The sequence below is a fragment of the Takifugu rubripes genome, chromosome 4 (genome assembly GCF_901000725.2).
Source record: "Takifugu rubripes chromosome 4, fTakRub1.2, whole genome shotgun sequence".
Classification (NCBI taxonomy): domain Eukaryota; kingdom Metazoa; phylum Chordata; class Actinopteri; order Tetraodontiformes; family Tetraodontidae; genus Takifugu; species Takifugu rubripes.
The window spans coordinates 16025819-16051158 of NC_042288.1; the positions used below are offsets into that span (position 1 = coordinate 16025819).

Consider the following 25340-nt stretch of genomic DNA (forward strand, 5'->3'; position numbering starts at 1 on the left):
AGTTTTTAATGAGCAAGTATGTAAGAGTTGTGTCATTAATTACCTTCATGAGGAGCATCGGTGAAGACGGTTGGCGAGAGGGACGCCACGGAGCTGCAGGGGGACTTGCCTCCGCTGCTGGGATGTCTCAGGTACATGATGGACTGCACTTTCTCCTGGTGCAGCTTCCCATCTACAAATAAGATCAGTTCAAGTCACATGTTAACAAGCTGCTTTCTGATTAACAACCGTTCTGCCTCCTCACCAGTGTGCAGTGAGAAGTAGAAGCTGGCTGGAGTGTGGCAGACGTAGGTGTTGGTGGGGGGGTGAACAGCCAGCAGGAAGCTGGAGATCAGCTTCAGCAGCTCCAAGTCTGGCGGAGAGCCGAGCACCTCCTGGATGATCCTGACAAACGACAGGCACACTTCCTGTGGGATGGCAGTCAGATGTTCGTCCCGATGCTCCTTGAGACAAACAAAAGACATTTGGTCTCTGAGGAGTCAACCTGTTGTTTCTATCACCTTGAAGGTGTTGAAGTACCTGCAAAACCTGGCAGGTGAGCAGGAAGCGATGCACGATTTCAGCTTTGAGGAACTGACGGATGTTGAAGACCTGATGAGGGTGGTGGACCCTGATTAGGACCTCTAAAGCAGTAAGAAGGGTTTCCCACACTCGGCACTGTCAGGAGAGGAACAGGTGAGTGACCTGATAGAAAGGTTATAGTTGTCCCCCCAGCAAAGGAAACACTGCTGCTCCACATGCTGAACTTACTAGTTCATCATTTCTCCGTCATTAACAGAGTCAGTGTTTTCTTTCTTTTTTCCCAACATTAAATCAAGGTGAAAATGAGCATAAGCTCATTTGCTTCTTTAGAAAACTGCTGATGTTCAAAGAAATGTGGAGACAAAATGAAATTCCACGAGGTGGAAAGTTACTCTGGAGGTTAATGAATTTATCATCAGCTCATCGTTGATGACAGCCAGAAATCAAAGGGTGCAAACGCTTTCTTTAATCCTGATTAAAGCAGGTTAAGAATCAATCGATTCTACAGGTCGAACATCTTAAGTGACCTAATAAAGTTAACGACGTTAACACATTGTTTTAATTAGTGCACTTGAGTGGAAAGAATGCAGTGTGCAGATGTCATCCATGCTGCCCCCCCCCACAGTGAGAGCCTGCTGGGTTCACCTCAGCCTTGGCCCAAATCTTCCAGTCCAACAGCACATCTGAGAGGAGCCGGACATCCTGCACCACAGCCACAGAGTCGGTGTCCAGGCGGAACTGCCCGTCGTCCCCGAGCACGAGGACGGGTCTGCTGCAGCATCCGTCCAGAAGAGTCTCCAAAGACAGAGCAGGGCCGAATGGTGAGAGCGAGCGTTGCTACGGTGTTGCTACGTAGCAACAGTGGTGATGATCACTTTACTATCACCACCACTGTTGCTACGGGTTCACTGGTGATAGTAAAGTGATCATCACTGTTGCTACGGGTTCACTGGTGATAGTAAAGTGATCACCACCAGCGTTGCTACGGGTTCACTGGTGATAGTAAAGTGATCATCACCACTGTTGCTAAGGGTTCACTGGTGATAGTAAAGTGATCATCACCACTGTTGCTACGGGTTCACTGGTGATAGTAAAGTGATCATCACCAGCGTTGCTACGGGTTCACTGGTGATAGTAAAGTGATCACCACCACTGTTGCTACGGGTTCACTGGTGATAGTAAAGTGATCATCACTGTTGCTACGGGTTCACTGGTGATAGTAAAGTGATCATCATCACTGTTGCTACGGGTTCACTGGTGATAGTAAAGTGATCATCACTGTTGCTATGGGTTCACTGGTGATAGTAAAGTGATCATCACTGTTGCTACGGGTTCACTGGTGATAGTAAAGTGATCACCACTGTTGCTACGGGTTCACTGGTGATAGTAAAGTGATCACCACCACTGTTGCTACGGGTTCACTGGTGATAGTAAAGTGATCATCACTGTTGCTACGGGTTCACTGGTGATAGTAAAGTGATCACCACTGTTGCTACGGGTTCACTGGTGATAGTAAAGTGATCATCACTGTTGCTACGGGTTCACTGGTGATAGTAAAGTGATCACCACCACTGTCGCTACGGGTTCACTGGTGATAGTAAAGTGATCACCACCACTGTTGCTACGGGTTCACTGGTGATAGTAAAGTGATCATCACTGTTGCTACGGGTTCACTGGTGATAGTAAAGTGATCATCACTGTTGCTACGGGTTCACTGGTGATAGTAAAGTGATCATCACCAGTGTTGCTACGGGTTCACTGGTGATAGTAAAGTGATCATCACTGTTGCTATGGGTTCACTGGTGATAGTAAAGTGATCACCACTGTTGCTACGGGTTCACTGGTGATAGTAAAGTGATCATCATCACTGTTGCTACGGGTTCACTGGTGATAGTAAAGTGATCACCACTGTTGCTACGGGTTCACTGGTGATAGTAAAGTGATCACCACTGTTGCTACGGGTTCACTGGTGATAGTAAAGTGATCACCAGTGTTGCTACGGGTTCACTGGTGATAGTAAAGTGATCACCACCTCTTGTCTAGGGCAGAACTCGACGGTAGGAGGGCAGAAGGTTAAAGGTGCGACTCACTTTCAACACATGAAATCCCACAATGCACTTGGACTTGATGAGGACCTGGTGAATCATGGAGTAACCGTGATAACAGTCCATTTCCTGGATGCGGTGCTGGTTGAATTTGGCCAAAGATAACAGCACCTGCAGGGCCAGAGCCTGGGTCCTCTCACAGTCGCTCAACTCCACCGTCTGAAGAGCAGGAACAGCGAGACATGAGTGCCCCCTAACCCTGACAACACACTCTGTTCCTTCATTAGGCAACACCTTTCTAGGAATATGTTTCTTGTCCTCTCATACTTACGACACATACTTGTGTAGTTTAATGTCAAAACCAGATTACACACAGTTTCATACATATTTATCTGACATGACGTTTGTGCTTCACTCTAGACGGACCGATTTAGTCCAAGCCTCAATTGAGCCACAACAGAATTCCCTTCATCCTACCCTTGCATAGAGGAAAACAAACGTTCCCAATCCTCCGATCTTGTGCAGGACACTCTGCAGGCCTTGAGTTTCTGTTGGCAGCAGAGCCCTCAGAGCACTGGGCTCCAGGGAAAGACTCTGCACCTCTTTGGAGCTGAACGGCCGCTGGGTGACCACAGTCTTGGCTTGGCCCTTCAGTCTGATCACGGGCTCGTAGATGGTGTAGACTCTGGGATTGCTGGGGGCATACACCACTGCCAGGCTCTCCTGCACAGGAACAAAACTCACATTTTCTAGGGGCACTTGTCTTCCTGTGACTTCTTACTTATTCTTCTAGTTGAACAGTTCTAGTATAAAAGAGCTGCTATTTGGGGAGTATAATGATACACATAAAGATGTTTTTTTTAAAAGCAGCAGCAATGTTATCAATATGTTGATTAGTATTTAATGGGACAAAAACTATTACTAACTTTGGGAAATAGCTTCAGCTTTAATGTAACCATTTCTCATTAATGAAAGTTAATTGGAACAACACATTAATCATCCAGCGTGAAATGAAACAATAAACGGACGTCCAACAGACTTGTACTTGTGAATAACAAAGACACAAACGCAGCCTTTAACACGCACACATGCTGAGAGAAATGCACCATCAACAGGAGTGATAACACATGTTTGTATCAACGTGTCTTTGATGCTTTGTAACATATTTTGATTCAAAACTGAAAATCCAATTAAGTCAAATGAAGTTAATAAAAAAGCTGACTTACAACCAGAGCTGCTGTGTCTAAATCTTTGTTCTTTAGGAAAAGATCTCGGACGTGCTCCGACCTCAGGGAGTCTTCAGTCACAAACTTGGTGAAGATTCCGCTGGGTTTCCCATATTTGCAGGGCATAATGGATGTCAGATCAGGCCCGCTGGTGTACAAATACAGGGCCTCCTCGGTTCCGATTCTAGATCCTAAAAAGATGTAACTTGTGTTAAATACTCACCTAAAATCCTTACCTTCCTGTCAATAACCATTACTTTGATACACAACATTTAACTGTGGCTCAGAAATATTAAAAAATAACTGTAATTATAATTTAAGTGTAACACTCGATGAGTTAAGTTGTGTGTAAATTACTTTTACTATAACTTGAAAACCATGCAGTGTGAGTGAGGCTCCTATTTTTATTCCTGTTAGGATCTCTAATAAAACGGTAGCTGGAGGGAACAAGCCACGGTTTGGCTGTGACATCAGCTGAGCTCACAGGCTGAGATCACAAGGAGGCCAGCAGCCGTTCTCAGAACAACAGGAGCCTTCTGTAACATTCTGATGGGGATTCTCAGGCTCTGCATCACCCACACAGTCCAGGACTATTAAACAGGGAACCAGTGAGGGCCAGAAGATTAACGTCGCCATGTTAGTAGTGCCATAGCTTCAATCTCAGACGCCCTGTACGGCTAACCTGACTTGAGAAGTTTCCTATGCTCAGATAGAAAGGAGGTGGAAGCCCTACCATTGAAGAGCAGCACAGTGCCCATGCTCCAGCATTTGCCCTCCTTCATCAGCTCCCCTGAAGTTTGCATGCAGTGACCCAGCATGCAAAAGGTTTTGTTACTGTCAGACGACAGACTGGACTTTCTCGGCAGAGAGTAGACCAATGATACTTCACATTTCCTAACACGGAGAAGGTTGGTGAAGGTTATTGGTCATTGATTGTATAGATATGTTTTCTTCCGTTTCCTGAGCTGCGTACCTGATGCCACACACCCACACAACAACGCGGCCAAGGGTGTTCTTCTTGCCCTCTGGCTGCTGGGTGTAGGTAAGACCCATGTGCTGCCACTGGCCTGGTTTGAGTAGTTTGACACCAGATTCTGCCTGGGCCAAAAGCCCTGCTTTGACTTCATCATTCGGGTCGATACAAATCCTGAAGCACAAAGGAAAGCAGCAATTAAAAGTCCAGAGATGTGTACTAACCCTTTCCTTGAGATTATCTTGCTGAGAATCACCTGAATGTGAGGGAACCTGTGGAGAAGTCTGCCCACACCTGGAACATCAGTGCCTTGGAGCCCATGGACAGGATGTGACTGAGGCCCTCCTCCACCTGCCTTGGCCCAGCCTGAGCACAGCCATGGTGAGGCTGGGCGGCCGGAGGGTTTCTTTCTTCTGGTGGACAACAACCAAATCATCTCAACCATGCTTTCATATTCATGTCATCAAAGTTGAGTGTCTCACCTTTGCTTTTGTCTCTGTCCTGCTCCGCCACCCTCAGCCACATAGAAACACTGAAGCCGTTGGCCATGTGGGGCCAACAGTTCTGTCCCACTAAAGGCAGATGGAGGGGCGCAGCATGCCAAGGAGAAAAGCACATGTGGCTTGGTCGACGCTCGCCATCGCCTTCTCCCCGCCCAGGAGACAGCATTCCCTTCCACAGAAGACTGACATTTTTCCCCCCCGTGGAGCCATTTTGTCTAAAGCTGGCAGACACCGAGCCGGGTGTGGCACCAAGTATTACCGGGAAGGTCAGCAGGTGGAGGGGTTCCAGATTCATGTTGGCCTCTACGATAAGTTGAATGCCTTTCAGCAAGACATCCTGTGAAGGAAGAAAAGATAATCATCCGTTTGATTTAACCGTGATGAATCTGAAGATGTGACCCATTAATGGTAAATGTTTCAACCAAGACATTAAACACAAAGTTACCGATACAACAAGCTTCCATAGGATGCAGAGGTCACATGTCATTACGCTCTCATGGCTAAAAATAATGGGACGCTTTTGTCGTCGAGACAGGTTAATAATGTCTGCTCTCAATTGCAGTGAATCGCAGGCCTCTGGTGAAAGGTTGCAACATGTTTGACACACACTAGTGTTAATTGCACAGAGGCGCGGGACCAAAGGGAGTTGAGTGGAGTTGTGTGTGCAGACAGGGCGACAGGAAAGGCGTCGTGCTCCACAGCTGAAAGGTTCGGGTTGTGAGAACAAGCTCTCAGCACGACACCCTCAATATAAACTGACAGGGCAGAACTGATGAGTGGCAGCTCTATTTACAGTTGGTGGGGTCTTCTCCAGGAAAAGGCGAATCAACAGAGCCAGTTCCTCCGCTGTGATTCTCTGGCTCACCATGGCAACCAGCAGCTCAACTAGCACAGTCTGACAATCTGAAAGCAGCACAAGAAAGACACAAATGAAAAAGGTTTCATTACACACAAAAGAACATAATTGGCCTCATTTGCTTTCTGCGCCTAACAAATCACCGTTCACAGCAATAACAACAATGCTGGTTGTGTCTTTATATGTCCAATAACAAAAACCACAAAAAGAACTTGAACTAACCTAACTAGTCTTTTTCCCGAGGAAACTAATATTAAAAGTATGAGTATACCATGGTACCTCTGACGACTGAGTTGGAGACAAAACCGCAGCAAAGAACTTAAAAACCAAGTCAGTCTTGAATTATGTCTGTCGAATGTGTGTTGAATGGGAGGAAATACCAAACCTGTGAAGGAAGGGTCCGTTTGGCTGAGAATGTCGTGAAAGCCAGACAAGATAGTTTTAACTCCTCCCTGCAAGAACCATAACATCAGTCACTGAAGATCAGAGCATTTACTGAAGACAAATGAGTATTAATGACTACAAAGTCCCATTAACCTGACCTGGTTGTAGAGCAGCGTAGCATTACGCTGGTTGGCTTGTACTGCTCCCAGCAGGCTGTGGAACACGTGATTCAGAACCTCCAGGTCTGGCGAGCCAGTGGTGAGGAGATGCAACTGCATGGTGCAGATCTCTGGGAAGAGCAGCACACCCAGCCTGGACCCATCACCCGCTAGCACAAAGCTACGCAGCGCAGCAAAATCTGCTTTTGCACCTACGGGAACAAGCACACGCAGGAGAACCGAGATAAACATCTGTCGGAGGGGAAGTGCCTGCTGCCAGATGGACCGACAGCCTCTGTGTCCATGTTAGAGCAGCTCTGAGAATGAATGTGCACCAAACATGCACAGCAGCACGATGAGTCCCCGCATGATTTACAGGAGAGCAGCCCAGCGCGCCGTCATGTGACTTCCAGGACCTCATTTTAGAAACCTTCTTCCTGCATGTGCACAGCATCAGTTTCCCTCTGCAGAACGTTCAGCCACAGATGCACAGTAAATACACCAACCTCTCGTCCCAACAGCCCATCGTGTCTTCGCATTCGTTTGGGCCAAACAACAATTTCATGCAATTTATTTGTTGTAACGGTAAAAAGGAAACGTAGTGTTTGAATCACCAGTCGTCAGAATTAACTGAATGATAAAGAGTCAAACCCAGAAACTGCACTAAATTCTAATGAAACAAAGGCACGAGGAAATGGACGAACTCTAAAGGTCTTTAATGCACACAAAGGCTCCATTCCTGGCGCTACAGAAACCAAGATCCTCAGTATTACCGGCAGGACAAAAAGAATTTGAGAAGAACTAATTGCTGAAAAATGTAATATTCAAAGTGTGTTGTTGTTTTTCCAATATATATATTTTAGAGAAGTAGGTCAGCATTAAAGGGCGAGAGTTTTCCAGGATGCTGGAGGCATCTCCAGTTGGTGATCATTGTAAACACACTCAGGTCCAGCTCAGGAGAGCACCCAATAAAAAGTGCCTCTGTTCTGGAAGGTTGAAAAGGAGTGAAGTGAATTTAGGCCTGTTGTGAACCTGAGCAGAGAGGGGGCACATAAGAGGCTTGTTTTTGCCCCGGAGAATGTGGAGAATGATAACAATGTGTTTAATGTAGCATTTTAAAGCGTGATCCCTAAAAGGTTCACAAGCGTATTGCATTACAGCTTCTGAGAAGCAGCTATTGATGAAAGAACCTTTTTTTTACATGAGCACCAACAGATTTTCCAGGATCCTAAAGTTTCCTCTGGTCCACTGTTGGCAGGGTTCCTGCTGCAGCTTAAGACCTGAAAAGATTATGTAAATTCCTGACAGCATAGTGAAATGAGCACGGGATTTCACACCGCTGCAGATCCTCCGCTGGCTCGCCAGTGTCGAACGACATATATAATATGTGGAAGCCCAAAGTTGCAGGTGATCAAGAAGATATCGAGTCTATTCAGGCTTTCAGAAGCACTCAGGACTGCAGCATTTTCTGTGAGATGAGGAATGTGCGTGTATATTTAGGCCTAAATATCGTCCCAGAGCCGACGCTGATGGCAGGCGCTGTGGGAGAAGGCTACCAGTTACCAGGTATGAGTGTGGGCCTAATTAATGCCACCTTTGGTGGACACTCATTAGCAGCAGTAACACATGGTGGCTAAGACTGAGGGAGCAGAGCAGCATAAAAGTCAATAAACGCCATTTTCAGAAGAGTTGTACAGGATCCTGAGGGGAGCGAGCGTATCTAATCAGCTGTGTGCAGGGTGACACATGTTCTCTCTGCGTGGACCTACCTTCTTCCTGCTTGGCCATGTCTCCAGGGTTGCTTTCGCTGTCAGCGTCGTAGCCCTCCTCCTCCCCCAGGGGCTTGTTGCCACAGCTCTGGGCCTCATCGACTTCCTCAGACAGATCTCCTGCTTGGACCGCCCCCTCTGCAAGAACCTGGGGCTTCTGACAACAAGCAAGAGAGACAGAAAACGTACAACGTCTCCAAAATTAGTCTTACTAGTCGGGACCAAATACAATATGGGTCAAACATTTCACAGTTGCATTAACAAATTCTGTTTTCGAAGCCTAAAAATGCTTCTCAACTCAAAATGATGCCGGAGTTTAACAAGCAGGACACGCAGCATTCTTCCACTCCGATCTTCAGTAAACTAAAAACATCTTGAGAATGGGGGGGGGGGGGGGGGGGATTTTGGTCATAAGACAAACATCAGCTGACTTGGACTCACAGCCCAGTTCCTCCACGTGCACGGCCAGTCATCGCACGTACACACTCAAGTGAAGGGTCGCTGCACTCACACACACTGACCATTGCATCTAAGCAGCTTTGATGTTCAATGAGAGGGAACTCATTTGATCCTTCACTGGACAAACGTTGTCGAAGGGTTCCTGTAATTATGCAGTAACATCAAACTCTGCCTAACTCACTGGGAAACAACTCAGCAGTTAGAAAACAGGGAAATCTCTTATATAAAACCCAAATCCTGCGCAGCAGCAGGATTATTCAAGATCAACATTTTCCTTTAACGGGACAGAACTAATCTACGACATAAACCCAAGTTAAATGTTTATAACAGTTTGGGGAAAGAATGAATGTGTAGATACAACGTGGTGCGCTGTGGTTGCACAACAATGATGCAAAGATTCTGGCCGTCACTGAACAGAGCCGGGACTATTTAGGCCCGCGGTGTTGGACACCACACGGCTACTACGCAACAGGGCTGATTTCTGATGGTGTTTGGCAGCAACACTCTTGTATGATTCTACCTTTAATGACACCCAATCAGTGATAAACACTATCAAACGATTGGCTATTTGATGCTGATGCAACAAGGGATACGAATCCCGACAGTCCCAGGTCATTACTAAGTCCGGAATCTCAGGAGGGATTGAAAAAGCCAATTTAAGCTCATTATTTTTTAATTCTGTGCTCTTTGTTTTTCCTCTTGCGTATCATCCTCTTGGCCTTTTGAACCTTGACCTGATGAAACTATTGTGTTTTTAACTGTAAATCTGGCACTGACTCACAGCAACTGTGTGAGCTCCATGAAGACGTCAGAGCTGATGGAGCCCCTCCTGAAGAGGAGGTGGACCTCTCCAACAGTCAGCCAGAGCTGATGGAGCCTCCTCCTGAAGAGGAGGTGGACCTCTCCAACAGTCAGCCAGAGCTGATGGAGCCCCTCCTGAAGAGGAGGTGGACCTCTCCAACAGTCAGCCAGAGCTGATGGAGCCCCTCCTGAAGAGGAGGTGGACCTCTCCAACAGTCAGCCAGAGCTGATGGAGCCTCCTCCTGAAGAGGAGGTGGACCTCTCCAACAGTCAGCCAGAGCTGATGGAGCCTCCTCCTGAGGAGGAGGTGGACCTCTCCAACAGTCAGCCAGAGCTGATGGAGCCTCCTCCTGAGGAGGAGGTGGACCTCTCCAACAGTCAGCCAGAGCTGATGGAGCCCCTCCTGAAGAGGAGGTGGACCTCTCCAACAGTCAGCCAGAGCTGATGGAGCCTCCTCCTGAGGAGCCCCCTCCTGAGGAGGAGGTGGACCTCTCCAACAGTCAGCCAGAGCTGATGGAGCCTCCTGGGTGAAACGTCTTCATGGAACTCAAACAGTCCAGTTGCTGTGATTCAACTACCTGAATGACCTGAATGACCTGAATGACCTGAATGACCTGAATGACCTTCACACACATACCAACGGTGAAGACGAGCGTTTCAGCTGAACCCAGACTCACCCTCTCTGGTTTCTCCTCAGGGGCATCAGGACTGGATGAGGCCTGGGCCAAGGCCACCCTCAGGAGGGAGTCAAACAGAGGAATGGCCAAGTCAGAGTTCACGACTCCTGAACAAGAGAGCTGGTCTCTCACCTCGAGCAGAGTCTCTTCCACAGACTGGAGCTGTAACGGAGATGAGGAAACACCAATTGGTAGTTTTCTGCTGTTTGGGTGTAAGTCAATCGCCATGATTCCAAAGCAAATACCTGACAGGAGAGCTCAGGCTCAGTCTTCTGGAAGGTTGAGTTTGAACTGTGCAGACAAATTGCAAGTAAAGCTTCAAGGAGACGAATACTTTGCAGCTGCCACTCTTCCTCCAGTTTCCTTTCTGGATCTTTGGACTTGGTGTCAGCCAGCCCAGCTGATTCAGAACATGTCTCCTCCTGTTCTGGTTCCACAGCCAGGCCAGTCGACTCGGGGCTACATTTGGGCTTACCCTCCCTCCTCTTCTTTGGTTTTCCATCCTTGGACTTGCAAGAAAGTTTCTGAATAACCATGGTCATCAGGCGCAAGCAGACGTCCAGCCCTCCCAGTTTGAAGAACTGCCTCTGAAACAGAGGGCTGCTCAGGTAAATCCACTGGCACACGGTCCACACATCTGCAGCACGTCGGGTCTGCTCCTTAGAGGGCAGAACGATGCTGTCTGGGGACAGGTAAGGCAGTCGGCCACCGAGCGGCTCGCTGGCTGTACTGTCATAACCAGAGGTGTCCTCAGAGTCATTGGCGGAGTCTCGGTCAGAATCTCCCTCTTTACTAACACAGAGAAAGGCCACACACAAGAAGAGGTTGATAACATGGAGGTGGGTCTCTGCTTGGCTCCGTCCTCCTGCTCCTCCTCCTCCTCCTCCTCCTCCGCGCTCTTGCTCACTCCGGTTCTTATAACATGGATATTTCTCCTTTAGACCTTCATAGAATTTAGAGAGACTTTGTGGGCCCTCTCCCGCCCCTTGATATCTCAGTTCCTCAGCTAGGCCCAGGATGGCCTCCCTTTCTTCAGCATCCGTGCTCTGAAGCTCCTGAAGCATCCCACCCATCTGATATAGTCCAGATCCAATTATCAGAGTCTCAAACACTTTCAGTGCCAAAGACCGTGTCTGGTCCAGGTAGACAAGCTCGGTCACTTGGTTGAGCCCGTTACAACTAAGAAAAAGGTCTCTGATCACTCTGTAATAGAATAAAATGAAATTGAAAACAACTCGGACATTTTACTCTTTAAACCAACTTCACATCACACTGCAGAACAAACAACCTACCTTGATTTGAGAAGAGAAGGTAACGTCTGTAGGTAGATGAGTAGGATGTCGACAGGCAGGCATCGTGTGTGATAGCTGCAGACCTGGGTACACACAGCAGAGACCCCCAGCTGCTGAGCATGGTGGGCCAGCTCCACCCCTCTCTGCAGGACAGGGTTGAGGATGTGTGTGTAGAGCTGCCACTGCACGACTGCATTCCCCCGCAGGGTCAAGTGGCACACGTGGCCGGCTATCTGCTGGCTCAGCTGCCAGTCCTCTCCAAAAACAAGCTGCTGGTAGGCCTCTAGAGCATCCCACTTCCACAGCATGTCCTCCGCACCCCCTCCACTTGGCAGGATACCTTGGGAGCGGTAGCACAGAGTGGAAGAGACTGATAACGTATGTCCCTGCTGCAGCGTCTCTTCCAGGCCTAGAAGCTGACTACTGTCCAGAGTGCAGATGTTACAAGAGGCGAGCTTGGCTTTCTCTGATGGCTGCCCTCCACCAAGCTGCTCCAGGATCAGTCTGCCCAGGACGCTGAGAACGTTCGCCTGATAAGCTCGGAGGGCCGGAGCTTGGAAAGCATGCAGCAGGGGGCCTATGACTGAGCGAGGGTCCATACAACAACAAATGCCTACAGCCTGCACTCCAGCCAGCACTTGTAACACAGCCGGACCACTCGGAGAAAGTCTCTGCAAGAGTCTCAAACACTGGTGGGCGCAGGCAGCCAAGCAGCAGCAGCGCTCGGGGTAGCGCGCCGCGTAGCCCTCCGACTCTCCTTTGCCGTCTCCATCTTCTTCAAAGGGGTTCCGTCTGGCCGCCTGCTTGAAAGCAGAGACGGGCAAACCTGACAGGTCTCTGTGATGATGCAAGAAATGAGAATATTCACAGCGACGGTGGCGGCGGCGCGCACACACAGACTGATGCAGCTGTTCGGACTTTGCCTTCTTGATAGCGCTGGTGATCTTGAAGACTCCAGCGATGAGCCCTCGCAGCCTCTCTGTTGCTTCCCCGACTATTTCTGTATCTGTGGCTCTGCTGAGTCCCTCCAGCCGCAGCACCGTGGTCTCAAACAAGTCCAGGCCGCAGTGCTGCACGAACTCGTGGATCAGCTCCAGTGCTTGGCTAAAGAAAAAGGGATTTGATGTTGAAGCCTGCAGACAGCTCAGAAGAACTTGCAGGACTCCGTCGAGAAGCTCTGGCAGCAGCAGAGCCCTGTGACGATGCCGAGAGAAGGAAAATTCTTCCTGAACCTCCTGTAGAGTCTTCTTGAGTCGTGGGGCAAAAGGATTTGTCTGTCTGTCCAAGCAGCTCCGGATTCTGAGGGTGGCTCGCAACAGGTCTGTCAAGCTGCGTCTCAGGCTGTCGGAGAGCGTTTCACTTTGACTGATATCTACGGACATCAAGTGCAGGATGGTGCGTAGGAGCATCCTTTGGATAAGAGCGATGGGCTCTTCACCCCAGCCCCTAGCCACCTCTTCTATGCCTGCTCCACCACCGCTGCCCCCCCCCTGGAGCGCAACACTCCCCGAACTCAGCCAGGATCTCAGTGAGGGTCGGAACCACGCTCACTGCCAGGCCAGGGTTGTGGTTGAGGTTCAAATCAAACTTACAAACCTTCTCTAACAATGACAGTATGACGTGGCAGAGGTCAAAGGGGGAGTTCTCCATGCGGTTGAAAATTGAAACAGCAGCCGGGTCCGTCAGGGTCTCCACATCCATCATCAGAGGCCCGGGGGCCCGGGGGTGCAGGTGTGGCGCGCTCATGGTGTCTGCAGGGACGGTGGTTGACGTTGCCACGAAGGGTTCTGGACGATGATGCTGACAGCTCACCCGGACGGTGGAACCACGCGTCCTACGGCCACTTCCACTCCCATGGCCAGCAGCAGCTTTGCAGTCCGGGTTTTCCTCTGAATCCGAAGTGGAGACCTGGGACTTGCGGGCATCCTTTACAGAATATTTCTGTGCTGTCCTACGAGACTGCCTCGACTTCCAGGTGCCGCTGCCAAAACGGGACCTCTTGCTGGAGTTCAGTTCATCTGCTGCGGGCTTCTTTCCCTCCCTGAGAGGGCTGTTCTTCACATCTCTTCGCAAGAAGACTTCCAGAAGCGACGGCAGGGTGAAATCTGTCACCAGCAAAAACGCAGAACTGTATTTTACATCGACTTTGTAATTAGTTTCAGCTCATGTGAAAGTGTTCAGCTCTCTGATCAGACTGTTATTTATCTGTTAATTGGATGCTATAAAAAGGTGATGGAATTGTTCTAATAACAGTCATTTTAATGACGGCACTAAACCTGTTGAAAGTCATAAATAACAAAAAAAGCAGCTCCACGTCAGCCTCCATTCTATGTTTGCACACACAAAGAGTGACGAGGAATTCATTAAAGTAAAAATCTCAAGAGTCCTCGTTACAGAGGATCAACACTCAGGCACTAAATACCAGCGACATCCCGAGGTCATCTAACCTCTGCAGCTACCCGTCTCTTCCTTATTTAGCTCACAATTCGGCCTAAAAGTATCAGAAATCTCAAAAAGTGTAACATTTTGTCAGATAAGTCACAAGCATGGCTGAAAATAAAAAGGACTCATGAGACAGGAACATCACAGATGTCAGCTCAGATAAAATGAATGTGCTGATATAAGTGCCTCCTGAAGCACCAGGGCTGAAGCTGAATCATTGCTAATCATAACAACAATAAGATCTGAAGCCAAGGGAGACTGCAAATATACAAATAGATATACAACAAAATGGAGAACTGAAATGATGCATGAGCCAAACAACAGACGGCAGATTCAAATGCTGTGGTGTGGTTCATGTACCCACCTGGGGCTTTTTCCTCCCGTACGGGGATTTTCCAGACCAGTGGGAGCAAAGACAGAAGCAGAGTGAGCAGCTCCTCCCGACAGGTCAGTTCCTGGGAGTGCAGTAAAGCACAATGTTGGTACCCTAAACGCTTCCCTACGGACTCACAGGAATGTCACACCCAGACACTCCCATCAAACAAGCATCTGCCCTGCCCCCCCCCCCCATCTAACAGGGAAAAGATTCCCCTTTTGGATTTGTTTGAGTTCTCTGGTGTTATTTATATGTAAATTAAGAACAAATAACAGACACTTTATCATTAGCTCTATTAAAAAGAACCAACTAGCAGATTTATTTGACATTTTTTGCCATCTTCTATTTTACCTCCAACAGTCTCCATCACGTCACATTTGCCTTCTAAACTGCGTTAAACTGACCAAGGCCAGGTGAAAAATGGATTTGCTGCTGGCGTAAATAGAGCACAATGATTCTAATTTTTTTTTTTTTTAAAGGTTTAAAAAGCAAAGGGTCTGAATGGTTTTCAGGCTTTGCCTTCAGAAACACTTTGGTCCCAAATGGTCAGAGAACAGTAAGCTTGTTCTACTTCAGAGGCCGGACTGGACGGTATCAGATATAGATCAGATATCTGAGGTTTCCGGGAGGTCTCCATCCCATCATGGAAACCTCCCTGGGCCAATTCAAAAAGGTAACAGCAGTCATAAATGGAATTGCACCAATATACTTAATGGATCTGAGACCTGCAGAGCCTCACCTGGTCAATAATTGAATCCAGGGTGCTAAGTAAGAGGAAGCCCCGCCCCCTGACCAGGTACTCTCCCAGTGCCACCATGTGACTCTCCTCCTCGTCTTCCTCCCGGGTCTCTGCTCTCTGGGCCACCGCGCTGCATAGCTGATGCACGTCTGTCAGGAACTCCCTGGCCAGAGTGTTGCTGGCCCCACTCATGTCGGAGCTGCAAGAGAAGCCACAAAGCTCATGGAATCCCACAGAAGAGCAGTGTGTGCGTCACTGTTGTGTTACCCAACACAGCTGAATGGGTGGGCAGCAGCCTCCTAAAGACGATTAAAACATCCTCCAAGCATTTGTCTGCCTATTGAAGCAGAAGCTAACGTGCAAAACCTGTGCCTGAAAATGATAAAAGGCTTCATGAAATTCATGTACAAGTCTGATTTTATTAATGCTAATTCAGGCAGGCTACGCAAACACATGCATGAAGTGTTGCATTTAATTTAAACTCACTAAAGGGTGTGAGGCCACGTTACTCCCCGACGGTTAAAATGTCTTTTCGCCTAAACGAGGGGCAGATCTTCCATTCAGATTTAAAGTCACAGGGGGAATGAAGCGGCGCCTGGGGGCAGGTCCCTGCAGGCTACGGTGGAAATGACCCGGTGCCACTGCCCCCCCCCCCCCTCGAGGAAAACGCCTCATTGCTCGCTCACACACTCACAAAACGGTGGAGCGAGAAGCTTTCAGAGCCAGTCGCCACAAACTGTGAATACTTCCAAATTTGCTGTGAAGCGGCGCCTCTGTGGAGGAGCAGCATGTGAACAGAGTAGATGTTCTCCTCTTACCAGTTGCCCGTGGCCCCAACGCTGTCCTTCCCGTCATCTTTCTCCAAGCAGGAGTGCAGCGCTGCTGGCCCTAACTGCATACTTCCTCCTCAGCCTCTGACTGAATTTTCTGTTCTGCCTCACAAATTCCATTAAATTGGAATTTCAAATGGAAGCTTTCCAGATTCGTAGCAGATCAGCGTATCACATGAAAGCATGTGATGTCACATGTTGAGGGGATTGGCCTTCGGAGTGGTGACAAGCCCCCAGTGCCCTGCAGAATAGCTCCATGTCTGACCACAGATGTGCCTTTGTATGCTGCACCAGTGTGGTTGGTATTAAAGCAGCTGGAGGCAGAGCCCCCTCCAGAGCATCCCTCCTATTGAGGAAACATTCACCGTTCGGCATGTTTGCCCCCATGTCTTCAGGGTGGCCTGCAGACCTCATGTGTTGCATATGCAGCAGTTCTCCATTAATACTTCCTCTCCTCTCCTCTCCTATTGTTTAATTCACTTTGTATCAATTTAATTTGGGTATTTAGTGTCTTTAGTTAACACAACGCGTCCTGTGAGTTTAAAAAAATCTGGGTATTTAGAAGATCTTAAAATCTCAATTTTCTTTTCTTTAATGGATTATTGTTCTATTTCTATTCCAATTTTCACTATTTTCTATCAACATATGTCTCATAAGTAAAACTGTTTATTATTTAATGATAAATCTATATTTTAAAAACAGATGAAGCCTCACGTACACAGTAGTGAGCTAACTACCCCCAACCCTGGAACACGGTGCACACACGTGGCACTAGAGGGGCTCATCTCTTATCACGTTCCACATCTAGATGATGATGATGATGATGATGATGATGATGATGATGATGATGATGATGATAGCGACCATGCAGTTCCAGTGTTGTGGTCAAACCCAGATGGGGATGATGGAACTCACCAGAATCTTAGTGCACCGTCGCTGCTCTGGCTGGGATGATGCTGCACGTAGTGAAACAGACACAGGAAATGTTCCAGGCCCTGAAGGCTGACCTGACAGAAGGAGAGAGAAAAGAGAGAGAAAAGAGAGAGAAAGGAGGGAGAAAAGAGAGAGAAAGGAGAGAGAAAGGAGAGAGAAGGGAGAGAGAAAGGAGAGAGAAAGGAGAGAGAAGGGAGAGAGAAAGGAGGGAGAAAGAGAGAGAAAGGAGAGAGAAGGGAGAGAGAAAGGAGAGAGAAAGAGAGAGAAAGGAGGGAGAAAAGAGAGAGAAAGGAGAGAGAAAGGAGAGAGAAGGGAGAGAGAAAGGAGAGAGAAAAGAGAGAGAAAGGAGGGAGAAAGAGAGAGAAAGGAGAGAGAAAGGAGAGAGAAAGGAGAGAGAAAGGAGGGAGAAAAGAGAGAGAAAGGAGAGAGAAAGGAGGGAGAAAAGAGAGAGAAAGGAGAGAGAAAGGAGGGAGAAAAGAGAGAGAAAGGAGAGAGAAAGGAGAGAGAAGGGAGAGAGAAAGGAGAGAGAAAGGAGAGAGAAGGGAGAGAGAAAGGAGAGAGAAAAGGCAACACTTTTAAATCCCTCTAAATCTTTTTAGAGAGCACTTTCTAACAGTCCAGGAAAGCAACTTTCTCATCATTAAACAGAGTCAGCCTCTCCAACAGTGAGCAGGGCTGGCTGCAGTTCTGCCGGTCCAGGGCCTGGTCCAGTTCCTGGTCCAGTTCCTGGACCGGCAGAACACACCGGAGGACACCGACTCCTCAGCTGACAGGGTTGGGTTGTTCTGTTCTCAGCTTACACCCGCTGAGGACTCTCCAGAAGGGTCGTGTCCATCTTTACAAGCGCCATGATTCAGTGGCACCAGAAGAACTTCCTCTGGAAGACCAGAAGAACTTCCTCTAGAAGACCAGAAGAACTTCCTCTAGAAGACCAGAAGAACTTCCTCTGGAAGACCAGAAGAACTTCCTCTAGAAGACCAGAAGAACTTCCTCTGGAAGACCAGAAGAACTTCCTCTAGAAGACCAGAAGAACGTCCTCTGTCTCCTTCTATTTCTTCGCTGGTGTCAACAGGATGAACACTGCAATGACCATGCGACGTCCATAGTTCACGCTGCTCTAACAGTGCACGAGAGAGCCAGGCAAGCTGAAGGTGTCCATCCCAGTACTGAACTGAGCTCTGCCCTGTGGAACCACTGAAGAAACCATTAATAAAGCTTCATGTGCTGCAACCTTCAGACGTGTGTGGTTCACCAAAGGTGGTGACTACCAACAAAAAGGACTTTTTAACCAGTATATATGGGAGAACTTGGAGTATTTGTAGATTTATTTTGGCTCTCAAAGATCACGGCTCATATTAGCAAAGGCCGTCCTTCAGGGTCGGGTGACCCAACGACCTGGTGCACCGCCAATGGTTCATCTTTATTCTCTCCTCACAATCAATTATTCAGGAGCTGAAGCTTGGTCTCACCTGCAGTTTGAGTGTTTCTGCTGCAGCCCAACACACAGTGGTGATCCAGAACAGGGAACTGTTCCAACTAAATTACACCCAACCGCTTCCCAAAACTCTGAGGATGAGTAAAACTGGGATATAACAGAAGAATCGGGCACTGAATATTCATGGAAGTTTAATCCTAACATCAAAACACCAACAAGGAGTGAAAAAGAGTGAGAAGGTTCACCAGGAGGGGAGGAAACATGAAGACTGAGTGGATCCCTATGAGAGTTCCCTCAGGAGTTCCATCAGGAGTTCCCTCAGGAGTTCCCTCAAGAGATCCCTCAGGAGTTCCCTCAAGAGTTCCCTCAGGAGTTCCCTCAAGAGTTCCCTCAGGAGTTCCCTCAAGAGTTCCCTCAAGATTCCAAGATTTGAGAAACAGAGTTGATTTAAAATGGTTGAGAAGTCTCAGAATGCTGAACTCTTGACGGGTCTTTAACTGTATCCAGGGTAACGCCACATTGCTCTGGGGGGGGGGGACACTGAGTCCACCCTACAGCAGCATTATTGGGAACCACTGACGGGTTTGGACACACTGATCCTGGAACAAATATCTAATCCGGAGGGTAAACGATCGTTTACGAAGAGGAGAAAACAAACAGCCCCAGTGGATCTGAGTGGATCTCTAATGGAGATGCAGTGATTATTTACTATACACCAGCTCATTATAATGGACACGTATGAAGCGCAGCTCAATTCAAGGGTTCTAGTAAAACAACTGTGGAATTCTCATAAAAGTCCACTTCAGCCTAAATGTGGCGGAGGGTTAATGGCAGGAACCACAGGACTTCACCTCTGGGAGGGGTCACCAGAGGGTCAGAGTCACCTCGGGACGTGTGGGCGTGGCTCCCTCAGCTTCCTTCCTGTGTGCACACCCACTAATGTGCACGTACACTGACGCTAAATGACGTCCAGCTATCAGGAGGAAACACTGTGAAACACTTAGACGGGTGAAATACAAAACAAGCAGCAGATCAGGAAACAGGAACAAACACGAGTTTCAGGAACCAAACCATCAGTCAGAAGAGGTTTAGCTGCCAGACTCTCGCTACTGAAACCAACACGAGCATCTCAAATGACGGCCTGTCTTCGTGCTATCAAACCTGCTCCGACCAAACAGGAAGGGGAATTAAGGGAGCTCACCGTCACGCCGCTTTACTGGCACTAGTTACTGAGGCTATAATCCAATACTGCTGCTCGCTTGGCACAGCCCAGCAGGAGTGATCTGATAAGCAGGGCTGCCAGTAGGGCCCCACAAGCAGGGCTGCCAGTAGGGCCCCATAAGCAGGGCTGCCAGTAGGGCCCCATAAGCAGGGCTGCCAGTAGGGCCCCACAAGCAGGGCTGCCAGTAGGGCCCCATAAGCAGGGCTGCCAGTAGGGCCCCATAAGCAGGGCTGCCAGTAGGGCCCCATAAGCAGGGCTGCCAGTAGGGCCCCACAAGCAGGGCTGCCAGTAGGGCCCCACAAGCAGGGCTGCCAGTATGGCCCCACAAGCAGGGCTGCCAGTAGGGCCCCACAAGCAGGGCTGCCAGTAGGGCCCCATAAGCAGGGCTGCCAGTAGGGCCCCATAAGCAGGGCTGCCAGTAGGGCCCCATAAGCAGGGCTGCCAGTAGGGCCCCACAAGCAGGGCTGCCAGTAGGGCCCCATAAGCAGGGCTGCCAGTAGGGCCCCACAAGCAGGGCTGCCAGTAGGGCCCCACAAGCAGGGCTGCCAGTAGGGCCCCATAAGCAGGGCTGCCAGTGCCAGTAGGGCCCCATAAGCAGGGCTGCCAGCAGGGCCCCATAAGCAGGGCTGCCAGTAGGGCCCCACAAGCAGGGCTGCCAGTGCCAGTAGGGCCCCACAAGCAGGGCTGCCAGTGCCAGTAGGGCCCCACAAGCAGGGCTGCCAGTGCCAGTAGGGCCCCATAAGCAGGGCTGCCAGTAGGGCCCCATACAGACCAGAGGAGAGGAGGGACCGATGAATCCAGCTCAGACGCTCGTCATGGAGACGTGGACGAGGTGCAGACATGAGGGCTGCGACCCCAGCGAGGGCTGCTGACATGAGGGCTGCGACCCCAGCGAGGGCTGCGACCCCAGCGAGGGCTGCTGACATTAGGGCTGCGACCCCAGCGAGGGCTGCTGACATTAGGGCTGCGACCCCAGCGAGGGCTGCGACCCCAGCGAGGGCTGCGACCCCAGCGAGGGCTGCTGACATTAGGGCTGCGACCCCAGCGAGGGCTGCGACCCCAGTGAGGGCTGCTGACATTAGGGCTGCGACCCCAGCGAGGGCTGCGACCCCAGCGAGGGCTGCGACCCCAGCGAGGGCTGCGACCCCAGCGAGGGCTGCTGACATTAGGGCTGCGACCCCAGCGAGGGCTGCTGACATGAGGGCTGCGACCCCAGCGAGGGCTGCGACCCCAGCGAGGGCTGCGACCCCAGTGAGGGCTGCGACCCCAGCGAGGGCTGCTGACATGAGGGCTGCGACCCCAGCGAGGGCTGCGACCCCAGTGAGGGCTGCTGACATTAGGGCTGCGACCCCAGCGAGGGCTGCTGTCCTTCTATGCTGATTTATTCTTCCAGTCCTCAATGAATGTGATTGGCATTCGTCCCGGTCCGTCAGGTCAGAGAACGAGCTTGACAAACACAAGCGGGACAAAGGTTCCCCTTGTGGGTGTGATGTGGGTGTGATGTGGGTGTGATGTGGGTGTGATGTGGGTGTGATGTGGGTGTGATGTGTGTCTTTAGCGCAGCCTTTCTGCTCCACCCGACCAGCCGGAGGCCTGAGTCGCCCTCACTCAGCCATTACTCTCCTTTCTTGGCAGAGGCAGCGAAGGCGGCGTGATCCTTCACTCATGGCGGGGGTTGTGGCTGATGGTTACGCAAGGTTGTTTCCTACTTGAGAGCCCCACTGATCTAATTTGATGTTTTGGTGATGAGCATCATGAGGGATCCCTAACGTTCTGCATTTGCTTTCAAACCAGGAGTCAGAGGGCAACGTGCAAATGACTTTACCTTTGCTAAAGGCAGCAGCAACGTGTCCCAGGCATATCGGCGCCTCTGTCCACGCCGAGAGGAACACGCCGGCCTTTATCGCAACACAGGAAATGAAAGCGCATCTCTCCCTGCGTCTTTATTTCCATTAGCGTGATAGCCTGCAAACCTGGACTTGGCCACACATACAGGTGAAACAGGCTCTGCTCTTTCCTGCCCACTGAGCTGATGCACGGTGTTGGCACAGGAGCTCTGACTCGATAACCTACCACTCGGGGCAAAAGGAGCCGAGACGGAGCAACACTTGAGTCTGACTCAACCCCCGACTGGGCCAAATGAATTATTCAAGCACACAGTCAATCATCCAGAACGGCTCAGGGGAGGCTGGGAAGGAGTGTTTGGGTGAAACCCGGGGCAGAAGAAGAACTGCGGATGTGAAACAAGCTCCTGTGGTGAGAGCTGCACTTCCTGAAACAGCATTTGATCAGTCAGGCCAATCACCATGGCCACAGCACTTAAAGGCAACGAAGGAGACGTGACCATCACGACATCGTGACTGGGCCTGACTTCACGGTCCCCAACACTCCGAGTTCACTCCTGGAGAAAAGAGCAGCCAGAGAACCAGAGAACCTGAGCAGAACCTGAGCAGAACCTGAGCAGAACCTGAGCAGAACCTGTCTGCTGTGGTGGCACCTCCTCCACCACCTCGCCTCTGACCCACAGCTCGTTAAACCATAAAATATTAAAATATAAAAGGAGTTCTAACTTAACTTGGTCAATCATTCACACATTCTTCTGCACCTTCCTGACAAATGATTCACTTTGGGGATGAAGCTCAACTGTCGCAGCTTAGTTTCGTTGCTCGTCAAGTTTAATCTCCGGGCTTTTGTGGTTCAGCCACAAAAACAAGCCTTGATAAGAATTCTGGAACGTGTGACCAACATTCAGAGATAATAAAAACCTTCCTAAAGACATTAATTAGTGTAGATGAACACACAGACAAGAGGTCTAGAGCAACAGGAGTGCGTGAGAGGCTGCAGGAATATCCTCATCAATATCTCCCTCATCAATATCTCCCTCATCAATATCTCCCTCATCAATATCTCCCTCATCAATATCTCCCTCATCAATATCTCCCTCATCAATATCCTCCTCATCAATATCTTCCTCATCAATATCTCCCTCATCAATATCTCCCTCATCAATATCTTCCTCATCAATATCTTCCTCATCAATATCTTCCTCATCCTCACAAAGCTAGGTGCTCCTAGAGACTGATTTTCTAGGCGAGTTAAAGGACAGATCTTATTTAAAGGCGACTCCAAGATTCCTCACACAGATTCGGGGCTAAAAAGATCTGGAGCAAAGATATAATCTACTTGACCCCCGAGGGGTCGAGGCCCAAACACCACGATCCGCTTCACTACCTGCTCCAGTGTCATGGTAAATGTAGCCCAGTGTCCTCAGCATAACAATGAACACTTGTCCCCAAGGGAAGCAAGTACACAGGGAAAAGGACGGGTCCAAGTACAGGACCTTGGGCAACTGGTCCCAGTACAGAACCTTGTGGAACTGGTCCAAGTACAGGACCTTGGGGAACTGGTCCCAGTACAGGACCTTGGGGAACTGGTCCCAGTACAGAACCTTGTGGAACTGGTCCAAGTACAGAACCTTGGGCAACTGGTCCCAGTACAGAACCTTGGGCAACTGGTCCAAGTACAGAACCTTGGGCAACTGGTCCAAGTACAGAACCTTGGGGAACTGGTCCCAGTACAGAACCTTGGGGAACTGGTCCCAGTACAGAACCTTGTGGAACTGGTCCCAGTACAGAACCTTGGGCAACTGGTCCAAGTACAGAACCTTGGGGAACTGGTCCCAGTACAGAACCTTGGGGAACTGGTCCAAGTACAGAACCTTGGGGAACTGGTCCAAGTACAGAACCTTGGGGAACTGGTCCCAGTACAGAACCTTGTGGAACTCCATGGCTAACCCTACTGTATGAAGAGGGGGAGAGAGAGAGAGAGGTGGGGGGAGAGAGAGAGGTGGGGGAGAGAGGGGGGGAGGGAGGGAGGGATGGAGAGAGAGGGGGGAGGGAGAGGGAGAGAGAGAGGTGGGGGAGAGAGAGGGAGGGAGAGAGAGGTGGGGGAGAGGGAAAGGGGGATCAAGGGAGAGAGAGAGGGAGGGAGGGAGGGAGGGAGGGAGAGAGAGAGAGGTGGGGGAGAGGGAGAGGGGGATCAAGGGAGAGAGAGAGGGAGGGAGGGAGGGAGAGAGAGAGAGAGAGAGGGGGGGAGGGAGAGACAGAGAGAGAGGTGGGGGAGAGAGAGGGAGGGAGAGAGGGAGAGAGAGAGGTGGGGGAGAGGGAGAGGGGGATCAAGGGAGAGAGAGAGGGAGGGAGAGAGGGAGGGAGGGAGAGAGAGGGGGGAGGGAGAGAGAGAGAGAGGTGGGGGAGAGAGAGAGGGGGATCAAGGGAGAGAGAGAGGGAGGGAGAGAGGGAGGGAGGAGAGAGAGAGGGGGGGGGGGGAGGGAGAGACAGAGAGAGAGGTGGGGGAGAGAGAGGGAGGGAGAGAGGGAGAGAGAGAGAGGTGGGGGGAGAGGGAGATCAAGGGAGAGAGAGAGGGAGGGAGAGAGGGAGGAGGGAGGGGAGAGAGAGAGGGGGGGAGGGAGAGAGAGAGAGAGGTGGGGGAGAGAGAGAGGGGGATCAAGGGAGAGAGAGAGGGAGGGAGAGAGAGGTGGGGGAGGCAGAGAGGGAGGGAGGGGGAAAGAGAGAGAGAGGGATAAAGGGAGAGAGAGAGAGAGAGAGAGAGGGATAAAGGGAGAGAGGGAGGGGGAGGATGCAGGGGGCATCACTCCTATGTCTGATCCTAATCCAAGAATCATGATCCAGCGTCCCCATCCATATACCCCTGTCCAGCGTCCTGTCCAGCGTCCCCATCCATATACCCCTGTCCAGCGTCCTGTCCAGCGTCCCCATCCATATACCCCTGTCCAGCGTCCTGTCCAGCGTCCCCATCCATATACCCCTGTCCAGCGTCCTGTCCAGCGTCCCCATCCATATACCCCTGACAGCGTCCTGTCCAGCGTCCCCATCCATATACCCCTGACAGCGTCCTGTCCAGCGTCCTGTCCAGCATCCCCATCCATATACCCCTGACAGCGTCCTGTCCAGCGTCCCCATCCATATACCCCTGACAGCGTCCTGTCCAGCGTCCCCATCCATATACCCCTGACAGCGTCCTGTCCAGCGTCCCCATCCATATACCCCTGACAGCGTCCTGTCCAGCGTCCCCATCCATATACCTCTGACAGCATCCTGTCCAGCGTCCCCATCCATATACCTCTGACAGCGTCCTGTCCAGCGTCCTGTCCAGCGTCCCCATCCATATACCCCTGACAGCGTCCTGTCCAGCGTCCCCATCCATATACCTCTGACAGCGTCCTGTCCAGCGTCCCCATCCATATACCCCTGACAGCGTCCTGTCCAGCGTCCCCATCCATATACCCCTGACAGCGTCCTGTCCAGCGTCCTGTCCAGCGTCCTGTCCAGCGTCCCCATCCATATACCCCTGACAGCGTCCTGTCCAGCCTCCCCATCCATATACCCCTGACAGCGTCCTGTCCAGCGTCCCCATCCATATACCCCTGACAGCGTCCTGTCCAGCGTCCTGTCCAGCCTCCCCATCCATATACCCTTGACAGCGTCCTGTCCAGCGTCCCCATCCATATACCCCTGACAGCGTCCTGTCCAGCGTCCCCATCCATATACCCCTGACAGCGTCCTGTCCAGCGTCCTGTCCAGCGTCCCCATCCATATACCTCTGACAGCGTCCTGTCCAGCGTCCCCATCCATATACCTCTGACAGCGTCCTGTCCAGCGTCCCCATCCATATACCTCTG

The 25340-nt window shown here is 50.4% G+C and overlaps 1 protein-coding gene across 1 annotated transcript in view; it reads right to left on the bottom strand.

Annotated features, from left to right (window-relative positions):
* Positions 1-16120, bottom strand: part of lyst (lysosomal trafficking regulator) — a 29268-nt gene extending 13148 nt beyond the window's left edge. Inside the window, exons 1-22 of the mRNA XM_029835658.1 lie at positions 16041-16120; positions 15223-15421; positions 14472-14562; positions 13258-13770; positions 11666-13211; positions 10619-11576; positions 10374-10535; positions 8437-8593; positions 6668-6879; positions 6511-6577; positions 6063-6172; positions 5249-5606; positions 5023-5179; positions 4767-4940; positions 4527-4687; positions 3794-3984; positions 3045-3290; positions 2613-2786; positions 1168-1317; positions 520-657; positions 245-443; positions 44-172 (exon numbers count right to left, since the gene is read on the bottom strand). Coding sequence (XP_029691518.1) covers positions 44-172; positions 245-443; positions 520-657; positions 1168-1317; positions 2613-2786; positions 3045-3290; positions 3794-3984; positions 4527-4687; positions 4767-4940; positions 5023-5179; positions 5249-5606; positions 6063-6172; positions 6511-6577; positions 6668-6879; positions 8437-8593; positions 10374-10535; positions 10619-11576; positions 11666-13211; positions 13258-13770; positions 14472-14562; positions 15223-15421; positions 16041-16120 — 6172 coding nt within the window. The remainder of the gene's footprint in view (positions 1-43; positions 173-244; positions 444-519; positions 658-1167; positions 1318-2612; positions 2787-3044; positions 3291-3793; positions 3985-4526; positions 4688-4766; positions 4941-5022; positions 5180-5248; positions 5607-6062; positions 6173-6510; positions 6578-6667; positions 6880-8436; positions 8594-10373; positions 10536-10618; positions 11577-11665; positions 13212-13257; positions 13771-14471; positions 14563-15222; positions 15422-16040) is intronic.
* Between the last annotated feature and the right edge of the window lie 9220 nt (positions 16121-25340).